The 15438-nt window shown below is 33.3% G+C and overlaps 1 protein-coding gene across 15 annotated transcripts in view; it reads right to left on the reverse strand.

Moving 5' to 3' along the window:
- The window catches only part of ADGRL2 (adhesion G protein-coupled receptor L2), a 271291-nt gene that overhangs the window by 39730 nt on the left and 216123 nt on the right, over nt 1–15438 (reverse strand). For all 15 annotated transcript variants that reach the window (XM_033416623.2, XM_049709707.1, XM_049709710.1 and 12 more), the window contains 3 exons: nt 13614–13723; nt 6785–7585; nt 429–719 (listed from right to left, as the gene is read on the reverse strand). In XM_033416623.2, coding sequence (XP_033272514.1) covers nt 429–719; nt 6785–7585; nt 13614–13723 — 1202 coding nt within the window. The remainder of the gene's footprint in view (nt 1–428; nt 720–6784; nt 7586–13613; nt 13724–15438) is intronic.

Here is a 15438-nt window from a genome sequence, read left to right on the forward strand (position 1 = left end):
TTCAGTGCCTGACCTTAAATGACTTTTACAGTTTAAAAACCTTTAAGTTGTCTACATGTGCTATATTACCAAAGTAACAAAAACAACAATGAAGTTAGCTATCGTAAATATCTCTTTCCTCAAATAAAATCACTTCTGTGTAATTCAGAACCTACTTAAAATAAGTTTTTGTTTGTTTGGTTTTTTTTTTGCTGTACCCAGGCCTTTCACTGTTGTGGCCTCTCCCGCTGCGGAGCACAGGATCCGGACACACAGGCTCAGCGGCCATGGCTCACAGGCCCAGCCGCTCCGCGGCACGTGGGATCTTCCCGGACCGGGGCACGAACCCGTGTCCCCTGCATCGGCAGGCGGACTCTCAACCACTGCGCCACCAGGGAAGCCCCTAAAATAAGTTTTAAAATGTATATATAGTATTTGACAGGAAATACCTCTCGTTCCCTTGGGACATGGTCGTTCAACCATCATTCCCCTTTGTGTCTGAGGCCACCTTATCCCCCTTGCGTCTAATGCTTCACAGAATCTCTCTGGCAGGGGAAAAATATTTGTTACAGGAGGAATTTTGGTTGTAGAAACTGCTGGAGGTGGTTTTGTCCCTTTGCTTCCTTCCTGAGATCCAGCTACAGTTGTGCTCATGGGGCCTTTCTGTGAAGGGCTTGTGGTTGATACTGTGGTTTTGAACATCTCAGCTGAAGAAGTTACTGTCACAGCTGTGGTAGGCACTACGGAAAAAAGATGAGTATGTTAATCTCAAACACACACTTGCACTCATATGTGAACGTGTACGCACGTGCACACACACACACACACACACACACACACACACACACACCCTACCCATCCAACTACCCCAAAACCAACAAAATGAGAAATTAATGAGAATATCCGTAGGGTGGGAGGAAGAATAAATCTCTTCATTTATTCCAATTTATTCATATTGTTGGCTAAGCGATGGCAGTTTAGGATTTACCATAGATTTTGCTCTATGACTCTAATTGTGCTAGGCTTACTTCTCAATGAAATAGTTGATAATAAATTTTATGTACAATTTCATCATATATCATGTAACAGGAAATGAAGGGCAGTTTCATATAGAAAATTTCAATGTACATATCAAATACATTATGTCATATCAAATACATTTAGAAAAATCCGTTTCTTATATAAATTCATACTCTGAAACAATAAAATTCAAAGTATCAACAAAAGTCTAACCATTACATATAATTAGGACAATAGAAAATTTCAAGTCACCCACTCTGCATCTTGAAGGAAAACAAATACTGTAACATCTTTCCACCCAGCAGCCATTCTTGCTTGAGAGATTTTTGAGCATGCCTGATTAGATCCAAACAGAAGATAAGCTGGGCATGCTTGTGCTGTTTCAGTAAGGAAACATCTGAGGCTTTGACATTTTTACTTTTGAAAACACAGGTATGAAAAAGAAACTACTTCTGGTCAGAGGTTACAATGCAATCTCATATCAAGATAACGGGTTCGATCAAATAATGCCTAATTTGAAAACAACCCTACATATCCTACTGACCTTTAACAGAGAGTATAAAAGGATTTAAAAATATAAAAGTGGATTTAAGCGTAGAAATTTTAAAATAAAAAAAATTTAAGGTTATTTTGGACTTCCAACATTACTTTTAAACTGTTGAATCCACTAGGTTAAAATAATAATGGAGCTTAATGTTTCCCTCTTTAACACTTAATTTAAAAAAAACAACAAAAATTCTGTCAGTAAAACTTTAATGGCACCATTTAAAATCTATTAGGTGATCACACTATAGTTTTATCAACATTTAGATTACTGGCTCTTAAGACCTTGTAAATATGATGCCTTAAATTTAAATTGAGTAGAGCAAACTAAAAATAACTATTTTTTAAAATAATCTTATAAAACATTAACTTAATTTATGGCTTTGCTATACATAAGAAACAAATTAGAACATTAAAACTTCTTGGAAAACAAGTTCATATTATCACTGATAATATTAAGCTCTGGTCCATAAATAGTTTACATAATTCTGACTCTATGACAGAGTATGCTAAGTTTATCAGAAAAAGTAGTGTGTACTTGTTCCTAGTTCTTTAGTAGTGAGAAACTTCTTGTTATCAATAAGTGCAAGACACACTTTTTACACCCTTTTTTCATTCTATCACAAGAGAAACTTCTTAAGCAATGTTTTATTTCCAGGGCATCAGTTACTGACCATATGAGAGAAGCCTGTGTATATTAGCCAAGCATCATGCCTAGCCAGCTGCTGCAGAAACCTATTCAAACCTGTTTATCTTTTTCTGTAAAGCGCTTCCCTGACATCCTGTTAAACCTCGTAATTTTCTTTTGATTACAATGCAGCCAGGCTTTCAGTGCTTTCTCAATTAACATTTGTCAAAAGCATCACAATCTTTTGCAGAAGTGTCAAGTGAATGCTGCTGAATGAAATCTAAAAGCCGGGGGCGGGGGGGGGGGGGGGGGATCCGGAACAAAGAGAAAAGGGCAGAGCAAAATGGTTTAGTGCTACACCTTCTGATGTATCCCTTGACACTGTGCTAATTAGTACATATTTAATCACTGAAATATGTATTAACAATACTACAATTAGTGATCTGTTTGCTGACCATCAGTAAAGATTCATAATAAGTGAGTGAAGGTAGGCAATAAAATGACTTTTATTAAATGCACAAAATTTCATGCAACATTCTATACCATATTTGCATGTGTCATTGATAATAAAATTTCATACCTTTTTACCTTTTGTTCATCAAAAGAAGTTTAAAGGGAAGCAACACATTCTTCGAAGGTAAACCAATGAAATATTGGGGTATCATGAAAATAAACATGAACGTCAACTTTAAGTGGCAAAATGAAACCCTTTAGGAGGACAACTATAAGATTTTGCAAGGCCAAAGCTTAACAACTTCAAGGAAAGCATTTTTTTCTAATGTTGAAGCTAGAAATGAAGAGGTATTTCTAAAAATTAATATTTCTTTCCCTAGGTGAAGACAGGTCACAACAGGGCACCCCATGATGATAAAAGCTTACACTTTATTCAGCATTTATGTACCAGATGCTGTGCTAATCACCATTCATGGATCATCAGATCATCTTATTTAATCCTTATCACAACCCCATGAAGTAGGCACTATGATTATCTTCCTTTTACAGAAGAGAAGACTGAGCCATGGAGGAGGTTAAGCAATTTGTTCAGGTTCACTTGTCCATACTCTTAAATGTTATGATCTTACTTTTCTAGATAAAAGATTTTCAGAGACTCTGGGAAAGTATGGCACCCTACTAAGCAATTTGCCCTTATTTTGGAGCATTTAACTGACACTGTGTTCTGCATAAATCTTTAAAAGAAGAAAAAATGTGGGAACATAAGATACTGAAGCAATAAAAAGTTTCGTAAGGAACCGTATGTGGCAAAAGGCTCAAAACTCAAGAATATCCTATAAATGGTAACAGAAAATATGGCAACTCACAATAGACTTATGTCATAAATCTAAACCCTACTTTACAGAGCCTGTCCCAAAATTATCAGGTGCCATATCAAACACACAGATTAAATGACTTAACATTCTACCTACCATTTATTATTTGAGTACAGAGATGTAGAAATGGTGCCAATAATGCTAATAAACATATTTAATAGGTACCCATGAAAATTTCAACAAACACATACAGAATGGTTCAATTTACTACGACAGTATTTACTAAGAACTTGCTAATTATCGCCAGCTTTTTCCTGTGTGAAAAGATTTTAAGGACAATATGGGTTGTTATTTCCCTCTTCCAAGTCCCAAAACTCACCCATTATTCACTGAATGAACTCCAGTTAGAGTGAGTCTGTAGCCTGGTAAGGCAAAAACTGCAGATTTATTAAATTTACCCTTATTCGATGTCTACAAACACTGATCATCTTTTAATTAGCATCCATTATCAGTGGGAAGATGTTTTAAGAAATATGTATTCTACACTGAACACTTCCTAAGTAATAGACCTAACTGGCTCTCTTGATAAAAAATTTCCCACATGTTGTTTAAGTGTCATACTTCATTATTACTCGAAGACAGATATTCAGAAACTGTCAACACTCAAGACACAATATTTTTCGATAATGTTTGGGATATCAAATCTGAAGACAGATTAAGTATATATATAAATCAATTCAGATTAAGACATAGAAAAGATATATATGATATATCTTAATATATGACTGAAATGGGATTTTTCTAAGCCCATTTTATAGAGAAAAAAAGTAAAAGAGGAAAAACAGACCTAGTTCAAGGAAATGGAGCAAATTAACTATGCCAACATCACAAAAAGCTAAAAATTTAAAGAAAAAAAGAAAGATGTATTTGAAAACATTATCAAGGCCAAGCAATAATGTACTTGTGCTGTTAGGAATGAAAGGCTTGGATTTATAAATGGGGAAAAGTATTGAAGCTAATACAGTGAAACAGTCCACAATGAAAAATTATCCATTTTACAGCACAATGTACAGTTCAGCTATATACATGGTAGCAAAGCCAGTACATAAGACTTGCTGACAGTGGCTTACTGGTTTGACCTAAATGTATGAGCCACAATAGTTCTGCAATGCCCCATCTACATGCAGTTAGATAACAGCACATATCTTAGATGAGCGAGGCAGGAGTCTCTCTAAAAGCATTTGAAGGTAAATTATAAAGAGCACGTGAATAAGAGAATACAATTCAAACATCAGCAAGAAATTTAGGTCAGATAAAACTTTTTACCACTAAGGGTTTAATAAGGGGTCAATACAAATTTTCACTTTCTGAGAATATATAAGAATGGTTAACTATTTTGGATAACACAACACAGCTGTAGGAATGCAGTTACCACATATGGCTAAGTTTCTCATTTTCGAAGCTGGTAACTTTTTTCCAAAAAGCATCCAAATTATCAAAGATTCTTTCATCTGAAATGGATCAAGTTATTTACTAGAACATAAGCCACATGTGGAAAATGACATTTTTACTCATCTTGTATTTTATGAAGTACTCTGTGACAATCAGGGAGGCAATGATTCCTTGTTGAGCTGCATCTGTACTCAACTTTAGGTGCTGCCTGATTATGAATTTACATTTTTAAAATTTATTTTATATTTTTTTCTAATGGAGGAAAAGAGATTTACTGCTACCCAAGATAAATTTAACAGCTGTGAGGGTAATACAGGTTACAAAAAAGATTAACACATGTATCTCCACAGTGTCAAATTTTGTCGATTACTGACCTTCTGCCTTTTACAAACCTATAAGATAAAGGAGAAGCATAGTACTAGCGTTTAGAAAAGCAACTGAGATATAGGAACCATCCCAAATTGCTAGCCTCAAGAGAAAAAAGATAGGTCTGAATTTAAAAATAAAGAATACTAAGACTATCAACAAAGATTTTTATGTCCTAACAGATTTCATTGTTGAAAATTTAACAATGGGACATTGCTGCAATTTTCACCCAACAAATTCTAGACATACATGAATTAGAGAAAAAGGGGGCTTATACTAAGTCATATGTCATTATTGCCCTTATGTTAAGAAGAAAAATCACGTATTTTTGTATTCTATAACTCAAATTAGAAATTCAATTACAAAAGGCTTCTGCTTTTGAGGTCCTAACCCTATGACAATATTTAGAACTTAGTAACATTATACCCTAAACTATGTGTGGGTGTATGTAATTGTGTTTAAGTGTGTGAATGTACACTACTTTAACAGAAGAAAAAGACGTTAATTTATGTTCCACCTTGTTGAAGAGACTGATTTAGTCACTCCAAGGAACATTCTGGCTCCTACAATTTTGAAGTAACTCAATAATATGATAATTCTAATTAACTCAGAAAATTGAAATAATTCAGATCTTTAAAACACAAATATTATTGCTCAAATAGAAAAGACATAATAAGTGCCAGCTCTATAATAATATATTAAGAGGTCATTCTTCTATCTTCTACCTCATATGAGTATGAGGTAATCTTGCTTTAATGAAATATCCAAAACTTCATTTACCCTCAAAAACTGTTCACTGCAGAACTGAATTAACTTGCTAAACTAAAATATATTTCCAAAGATTTATAAAGTAATGATCCTACATAAAGATACCTAAAGAGAACACAAATCAAAAAATGCTAGTGGATTTGTCTTCATAAATCAACACTTGGGATCATTTAATGCTTAGTCCATGTGTAACAGTTAAAGTCACAGAAATACTGACCTAAAACAGTCACAAATTTATTGGGAAGTAAAAATGTGTAATTTTACACGATGATCTAGTAAGATGTTAGATGACTCCTTCTCCTACCCAGAGAGCAGAGGCCAAAACTTCAGAATACTTATGCCTGGCATTGTACATCAAGCCTCGCAATTCTCCTGGGACTTCCTAACAAAAATTTCCTTTAACCACTGGCGCCAAGAAGTTAAAAGGTCTGCACATAATCAATTCAGAAGTCAGGTAGAAAAAACACACAAAGCTAACAGGTTTGTAGTTGGCATTACATTTTTAGCAATGAAAATCTAAACTGACCAAGGATGCTACAATTTTTTTGAAACCAACATCTAAACAAAGAAATTCAGAAAAAGAAAATGGACCGATATAAGGCTAAAATGTACACAGTATGTGACAATTTGGAATGCCACAATATTATCATTTGCCCTTGAACTATGAAAAGGGAAAGAAAATAAATAGGAAAAGAATTAAGAAGTCTTAAAAATAAACTGTTCATAAAAGATATAAGCATTAGCAAGCAAACATTCTTACCTTGGGCAGGATCAGGTGGACCAAACTCCAGAGAATATCGTAAAATGAAGTTATTGTTCCACACGTAGAGTTGGTTATCTCTTGGATTGTAATCCACTGCAGCAATATACTGATACTGGTTGGGGAAGGGAACATCTACATATTCTCCTCGGTTTAATCGGGTATTGTAAATATAATCAATTGCATTCTTGCCTGTTTCACTCTCATTGTCTTGATAAACTGACCTGACCACATACAGGACTCCACAGATCATAAATGCATTTGATGCAGCTCGCTTGTCATACACAGTCTCCCACGTTGCTTCAAAGCGAAGAGTGTATGGATTCAGTTGGCTAATAACTATCATTCCATTGTTCTGTTCAGTGGCATAAATGACCCATAAGCCATTTTCATCAACTGCTAGGTCAATATCAGTTTTTCCTCCCCATCTATATGGTGAGGTATCATGATAGTTAGCATAGTTAATTATGGCCTCTCCACTCTTAATTCTAGTCCTCAAGTCAAATTTCACAATATTCCTTGTTCTTTCTTTGTTAAAGAAGACAGCACCGTCATATACCACAAATCCAGTACCATCTACTCGATTTGGAAGTTTGTATGTTGTTGTTTGGCGACTGTTTTGGAAATCTTCTAAAGAAGCATATTCTATCAAAGTATCAGTACGATATGGAGTCCAGGGCATGAAATAAATTTTATCTGCAGCCTGAAGAGGGTCCTTGCACCAAGCACCTGCCTTTTGTTCAGCTTCATATATACATGGTGAATCCACAATTGCTTTCAAGGTCCCAGGGCACACAAAAACTAACAGTCACAGAGAAAAAACAAGAATTAAGCAAAGTTAAAAGACTATACAGGCAAACCAAGTTTTAATGATCATAGATCAAAAGAGAAAAATTCACTCTATTAGCATTCAATTTTACCAGAAATTATATTTAACACAAGTACTACCTTTCTTTCCTTAAGTTACCATAATTGATGTACCAGCATACAAAGCAGCTGCGGTTTATTTTCACAAATACAAACCTAAGTTTAGGATCATTCATGATTGAGCTAACAATTTACATTTTTGCTATGTGTTTTTATCTTATAATTCAGTAATTTATGCTTTAAAACTCTGAGCTTTGTACATAAGGGTGAACAAAGTACTTTTAGACCAAACTTTGTACCCTCCCTTCCTTAGCCCACTTATAAGCCCCCAAAAGCAGAACACCAAAATTAAGCAAATAAAACAAACCCAATGTGAAGGCTTATTTAGAACGTCTATGGAACTTAGACTGAAAACAAAAGTGCTTCAATTGAAGGAACATAAATATTCGGAAAATGCAATTAGAAGCAGAGAAAAGTAAATATGAGGAAAGGAGTGATGAAACGACCAGGAGACCCTGTAACCATGGCATGCTATGGAGAGGGTTCTGGAAGCCAGGCAAGATGACACTTTAATAATAAAATATCCAAGGGTATCAGAAAAAGAGATAAAGAGTGAAAAGAAACAGAGAAAGGACAGCTCCCCCTCGCCGACTTCAGAAATTTTACCCCGGCACCAGATTTAGCAGTCATATAATTTCACTGTAAACAGTTGACTTCTTTATGAGGTGCATTTATGAGATCCTGCTGATTATATATTAATGTCAGGAGTGTTGTAGGGGAAGGGAAGGGAAAAGGTAACATCCATAAGGCACATAACAGGGAGCTGGGGTTCAAACTGTATACGTTATTTACCTTTTTGCTCCACTTCTATTTTAAGCATCGGAAGAAAAAAAAAAGTGCAAGGAAAAAAGAAAAAAGATTAAAATAAATTGACAGTCTAAGACTGAATTCGTAATAGATGCTAAATATAAGAAGAATAAGAGCTGCACTACTTTGGATAAAGAGAAACACAACAGGAAAACCTAGCAGGAGAAAAGATACTAAAGTTACATAAAAGAACATGGATCAATCATTTTAGTAGATTAAGGAGGCAATACAAATATGTTGGCATGTTGCTTCACTTAGTGTACCTGAATAAATAATGAAACTCTTCACTAATGCATGGTGTACATACTCTTGCCTTTCCCAAGTCACTCAGCATTCTTATCAAGTTTTACTTTAAATAGGTAGGCTATAGACACAAATGCATGCATAGGTGTATCATCCCCATTTATCTTATGCAAACTCATTATTAAGCTGACTAAAATTAGGTAAGCATAACAACAGGGAAATATATTTATAAACATGGCAACTCAATTTTGAAGCTCAGGTCAAAGCTAATGAATACTGATATTGTTACATTTTTCAAAGATACTTATGTAAGAAGAAATATATAATTATGCATCTCAGTACGTTTCAATTTTTTTCTATTAAATTTTCTGTTTCTAGAAAAATCTATCTTAACTATAAAAAATCTGCCTCCTTTTCAGGAATATATAAGCCTCCCCCTTTACCCCAATAGTTATTTTGAAGGGTACGCTAAGGTAGTACCTTTCTTCCCCACTAATAATTAGTAAATTTACTTATTTACATTTATATATACTTTATATTATAAAATTCTTATTAAATTCTCTATATCACATATCTCAAACTTGTAATACAAAGTCTATTAAAAAAAAGTAAGCAAAATACATACAAGGAAAAAGCAAGCACAGTAGGCAAGGAGAAAAAAGGAAGAAAGAATTATGGTTAGCTTATTATGACATTGTCTACCATTATCAATTTACACAAAAGCAAGCTAGCATGCAACAACAATCATACCAAGCATTCAAAGCAAATACCTTGATTCCACAGACCCCATAAAAGGTAAATGCTTTCATAAAACAAACCTGATTAGTAGAGTTATAGGAGAAAAAAATCCTCCCTCCAAGAAGTTTAAAGAAATGGATTATGCAGTTAGGAAGTATGCTATATAAGATTCTTGCTGGTAAATAGTATTCTATTAATTACAAACCATAAAATACTATTTTAGATTTTGTATGTAGGTTTTGAAGTATGTTGCCTGAATTTAATAAAGTGACCAGATTAATGTCTGTGATTCTCCCTCTTCCCTTATTAAAATGCATTAGGGTGTACTAATACTGTGTCTCCAAACTGACTACTCAAAGATACTGTAGTAGTTGCACATTTCATTAAGATGCCTTAGCTTGATTAATTTTTTTTAATTATGATAATTCATCAAGATTAAATACTGACCTCCTGAAATACCTTAGGGAGAAACATATCACACAAATATTTTTGCCATAGGAAACCTTCCACATTAAGACACCACCTCCCCCGTCCAACTTGGTCTATTTAACCACTTTCAGGAAACATACTTGCTCTATTAATGCGTAAACCTGACTACATCCAGTAAAAAGGAAATTCAGTGTTACTGACGTGGAACAATTCTTTTTTATAAACCACTGGTCCTAAAATTACTGCTCAGTGAAGAGCAATATTATACCTGCTTAGAATCAATAAAGGAAGGGCATGGTGGGAAAATGAGGATAAAATAAATCATTAGTGTTGAGTCTGCTCAGACTATCTTTATATACAGCTATATTCTTTATTTTTAGGAAAGGATGATTATACTGAAATACATCAATTAAATGCAAAGATGGGAATAATACATTTTAAAATATGTTACGCATTTAAAACAGAACTTAAAACAAGTTCAATAAAGGATGTAGAAAATATATTTTGTTTTCCATTAATTGAAAATGGCTGGGTTTTATTATTTGATACATTAAAATGACAGGGCAGTTACTGAGCAAAATATTAAATAGGGATGACTTCATTTATGATTTAACTTTTATATTTATATTAAAGAAAATAAAATGGATATATATTGTATATAATTTATAATTCTAATGAAAACTGAGAAGTAACATTCAAATGTAAAAGTAAAAAAAAAATTAAATAAAACATTTGATGATTGATGAAGTGCATAAAATATGGATACTCAAAACAAAAGACCTTACATTATGATTTTTATGACAACCCAAAGGATATATATTTGTCAAATCAGCCAAAATTCACTCAACCGAGAAAAATATTAAAATACAATAAAATTAATGAAATTAGCATTCTTCATCACAAATATATATTGCAACTTGTCTTAAGAGACTGTATGAATTAATTCATAACAATACATTTACTATGCTATAGAACAAACATAAATACGTGACCCACTAACATCAGTGGAGGACACGGTTATGCAAGACAAGAAATCGACCCAAACAAACTAAAGCCTACATACTCTGTATCTGCAGTGACACACTATTTCATTTTGAATAATCTTATGTTTATTCATTAATAATGATTGAATCAATAGTAAAACATAGCTGAATTTATGGTGTAACTTTAATAACTTAATGATAATTTGAGATAGGAGGGTACAAAAATCAAAACCAAATCGCACCTGTAGGATATGGAAACTCTGATCTGATTACTCTCCTTTATCCTACAAGATCCTTATGACTTCTTTTAAACACACATTCATTCAATTACTAATCAAATATATGTGCCTGTCTATAAACATACAAAGTTAAAAAACAACAGCATTTATAATGGACTCTGCTGAGTAAATTTATTATAAAATCTTCAGAGATCATGGAAAATTTCTAAAATTTTTTTAAATAAGTGGAAACAGTTTGGGATGGATATGCTCCTGAAGAACTTGCTCTGGATAGAAACTGGCATAAAGCCAGGTGGTAACAGACACATAATAAATGTTATCTGACAGTGACAGTTTTTATCAACTAAGTGTAAAAGGAGTATGCAAACATTACAAAGTCCCAAAATACTATTAAAACAAGGGAAAAGTGAAAGCTAGACACTTAAAATAAAAACAAGAGATGGTTATAAAGGACATAAGCATAAAGAAACGAAAGGAGAGGATAATGGGGAAAAGAGATTAAGAAGATACACAGTCCTAAATAAGATCAGAACAATCTAAAAAGATCCTTTGCATTAATTATAATATTAGTGAAAATCATGCAATTTATAGTGTGTCACTACTGAACAGTATATAGGAATTGTAATTACTTCTACTCTTTAGCAAGGAGTAGTTTAAAAAAGCCATAGACTTATTTCTGTCTCCTGCAAACATCTAGAAAGGTAACAGCAAATTAATTACTGTTTTCTTTTTTAAGGACAAAAACTAAAAAGAACAAATACTTCTCTGAGTATTGCTATTTGCAAGTTTATTACACAGTGTACATTACTTCTGGAGAACTGAAAAAGTAAATTTTGAAAGTTAGATGTTCCAGAAGATATCCACATTTTCCTTTCTTAAACAGCGCAAGAAATAACTTAAAAGTCTGAAAATAATATTTTCTTAACACTGTTCTTGATCTATAGACTAGATTACAGGAACTGGCTCCAGAAAGACATAATCCTTGGCAGCTCTAACCGATTCCACTGTTTGGGAATGGATGCTGTGTTCCTTTTCTAATTTGAGGACAGAAACCATACTAAATTCAACTGCAAGTGACTTTATGGAACAAAACTTTGGTTAGCTCAAAAGAATACAATGTTCCTCCAGTGGCAAAGGAGAATGATTATGTAAGCCACCAACACTACACACAGGAGAAACGATATAAAGATCAGTGCACTCAGTAGGCTTCCAATCCTTCAAATGATATAGAAAATACTGAAAACATAAAAAGCCTCCATTTCACAGTAACACAACACAGAGCAGGGATGAAAAGATAATCTGTGTTTGGCCTTTAACTGATACCCCACAAAAAGCCAATTTATCAAAACTGCGGGCAGAGAAGAGAGAGACGACAGTGCCTTCACAGGATGTGTAAGTATGTATTACAACCATACTGTGCATAGTATATCTATCTAAAATCAGCCCTTTGGTTTCAGAAATATTGATAGTTTGAACATATGAATCTATCAGAGCTAGTGATCTGGTTTTTGAGCTTCTGGAAAAAGCAATTTCATTATTAGTTTGAGTCCTTTTTTTTTTTTTTTTAAGGAGGGAAGTCCTCTGAAGCAAATCATAAAATTGCTGCTAAAGAATTTTTAATTCAAATGCCTGTGAATTAAGGTGGCATGACACGTTTATCCAATTTAAGAAGTAAAGAAGTCAAGAACGAAACCAAATTACCTGATGAAAATTAAGTAATATACTCAATCTTTTTAATTGTCTAAAATGTTTTTTTCCTGTTGAAAATACAGAATCCAATTCATAAATATGAATTCTGAGATTAGGAGGAAAACTACACAGAATTACAGTATTAGCTGAAGCCTACTTATGAAGTTTCCAACTGAATTTTAAATATTCCTCTAAAGGATAATACTAAAAATGGATGCTGCAAATTAAAAATATGTGCAAGGTTTTGTTACGTTTGTTTTATTTAGCGTTAAGATTTAGTCACTGAATCTGGTAAAGGAGTACTCTCTTAAGGACAAGGGACAAAAAGGAAAGCACTTGCCTCAGTTACTGCAATGGTAGCTTTCACCAGGCATTAAAGTTACAACAGCAGGTAGCCATTCAAGTAGCTCATGATTAAAACCAAAGTCAATTCCTTCTTTAGAAAACTGTGAGCCAAACCAATTTGTCAGCAACTGGTATTGGGCAAAAGTACAGATTTCTATCTGCCCTATTGAATAGCTAATTCAAGTTTGTTTTCTGGAAAAACACTAGCCTTAAAAGCCAAACACTTAAGAACACAGACAGACACTTGGCCAGCATCACACTATGGCTTCCTTCCACATTTCATGAAACTAATTGGAGGCCCGAGTCTGTTAGTGCTCTGCATGCATAATAGTTTTGTAGGCCATAAACATATGCTTCTTTCACATGTGTCCTCTTTCAGCATCAACGAGGAATGCTGTAGAAGGTGAAAAATACAAGCTTCATACTTACTGTAAGGGACACATTCATATTGGACCTCAAGATATTTGTATGTTCCAGGACATGGATCAGGAAATACATCTGACCCAGTAACTACTATACACTGTGTTCGATTGTTGCACCTGGAAAACAAAACAAATCAAACTTGTGTAACAATAATGTATTTGTTTATTTTTACTAAAGAAATATAATAGAGAACTGATCCATATTTTCTTCAAGCAACTAGTACCATAAATTAAAAAATTCAACTGATATTAGGTTGCTGTAAAGAGTTACAAAAGTCCTATTTTCTTTATGTTGTAATATATCTGTATCATGGGTCACACTGAATTTTAACTGGAAATAAAAAGAAAATCACTAACAGTTCTCTATTCTTTTAGTATACATTTTACATTTTAATTGGAATTTTTGACATGCTCAACATGTACTGAAAAAAAAGAAACTTACCTGGATACTCACCATATTTAAGAATTAAAATTGACTTTAAAATGGTACTGAACAAGAATGGAACTGAACAAAAGAGAGTCATAAACTGAATAGCTTGAAAGTAAATTTTGACAACATACTGAAACAAAGGAAGAGCCAGGTTTTAAGCTTATCCTCTAAATCCCATTTTTGTGTTAAGCATTCTATTACAGGTATTTATACACTCTTGAATACCAGATACCAAGCTAATTGATCACACCTTCCGTGCTATGGCCTGCATAAATGACAGAATGAATTTAAAGCATTTAGCATAGTGCGTGGTACATAATACTGAGTGTCTTAAGCATTGTGTTACACTTACTATTTTCATAGAGCAATAGGCTTATACTATCAACATGATATGACTATGAATTAGGTTTTTCTAAATTAGTACTCCCTGAAATACAACACTAAAAAGAATGTCACTAACATGATGTCTAGAATGTCCTATTTATTCCTATCGGAAGTATTTTCTTAGTTTTGTGTTGGCATTAATTCATTGTCATTGAGATTATTAGAATTAAGTTAGAATTCCAGGCAAGATGATATTTATTTGAGTTCTATGAATTTGTCCAAATGATCCTGTTATAAGCTATATAAAGGCAAGAACCATTTCCTTTATATTTAACTTGATTACAACCCAATGCAATGTAATATTTTCAGGGTTATTATTGTATTTTCTGCTAGTATATAAATTAGGAAGACAAAGCAAGGAGAGTAAGAGCATTTTAACAAAATTCACTTGATAATTTGAATACCAGACATTCTATAGTACATTAAATAACTAGACTATAGCATGGCAAATAAAGAATCAAAAAGTAGCCCAGTTTTTAGCACAACTAATTCACGGAGGGTGGAAGGAGAACTGTGTTAGAGAGGGGTAGGTATGTAAGTCATGCACCTTAGAGCCACTTCAACTCAAACCAGGTTGATTCTTCCCTGTTGAGCAGCAAGACCTGAACTGAAAACTTCTATAGGATCAAACAGGTAAATTTTATAGGTCAAGGTATAATAAATGAACTTCAAATGGACATTTTAAATAAATTATAACTAAAATTGTTTGTACAAATATTAAACTAATGATAACTTTTATCATAATCTGTAATACCTTATGCCATATTTTTTAAACATACCATATAAAATAATTTTCAAAAGCACGGATAATGTAAACAATGCAGTGTCACATTCTTACGCAACATCATGTTTTACTCCCCTTATTCCGTGTTTCTCTTAAGTGGGTTCAATCATTTATAAAAATTTGCCAATGGTTCTCTATTTAGTGTAAATGAATTATTTTAACATGAATAGTGGAACAAATTTTATATCCTAAAATTTTAAACAGCAAATGGATTTAAGATTTCTCAACAGACCA

This window comes from Orcinus orca, chromosome 1 (genome assembly GCF_937001465.1).
Source record: "Orcinus orca chromosome 1, mOrcOrc1.1, whole genome shotgun sequence".
Classification (NCBI taxonomy): domain Eukaryota; kingdom Metazoa; phylum Chordata; class Mammalia; order Artiodactyla; family Delphinidae; genus Orcinus; species Orcinus orca.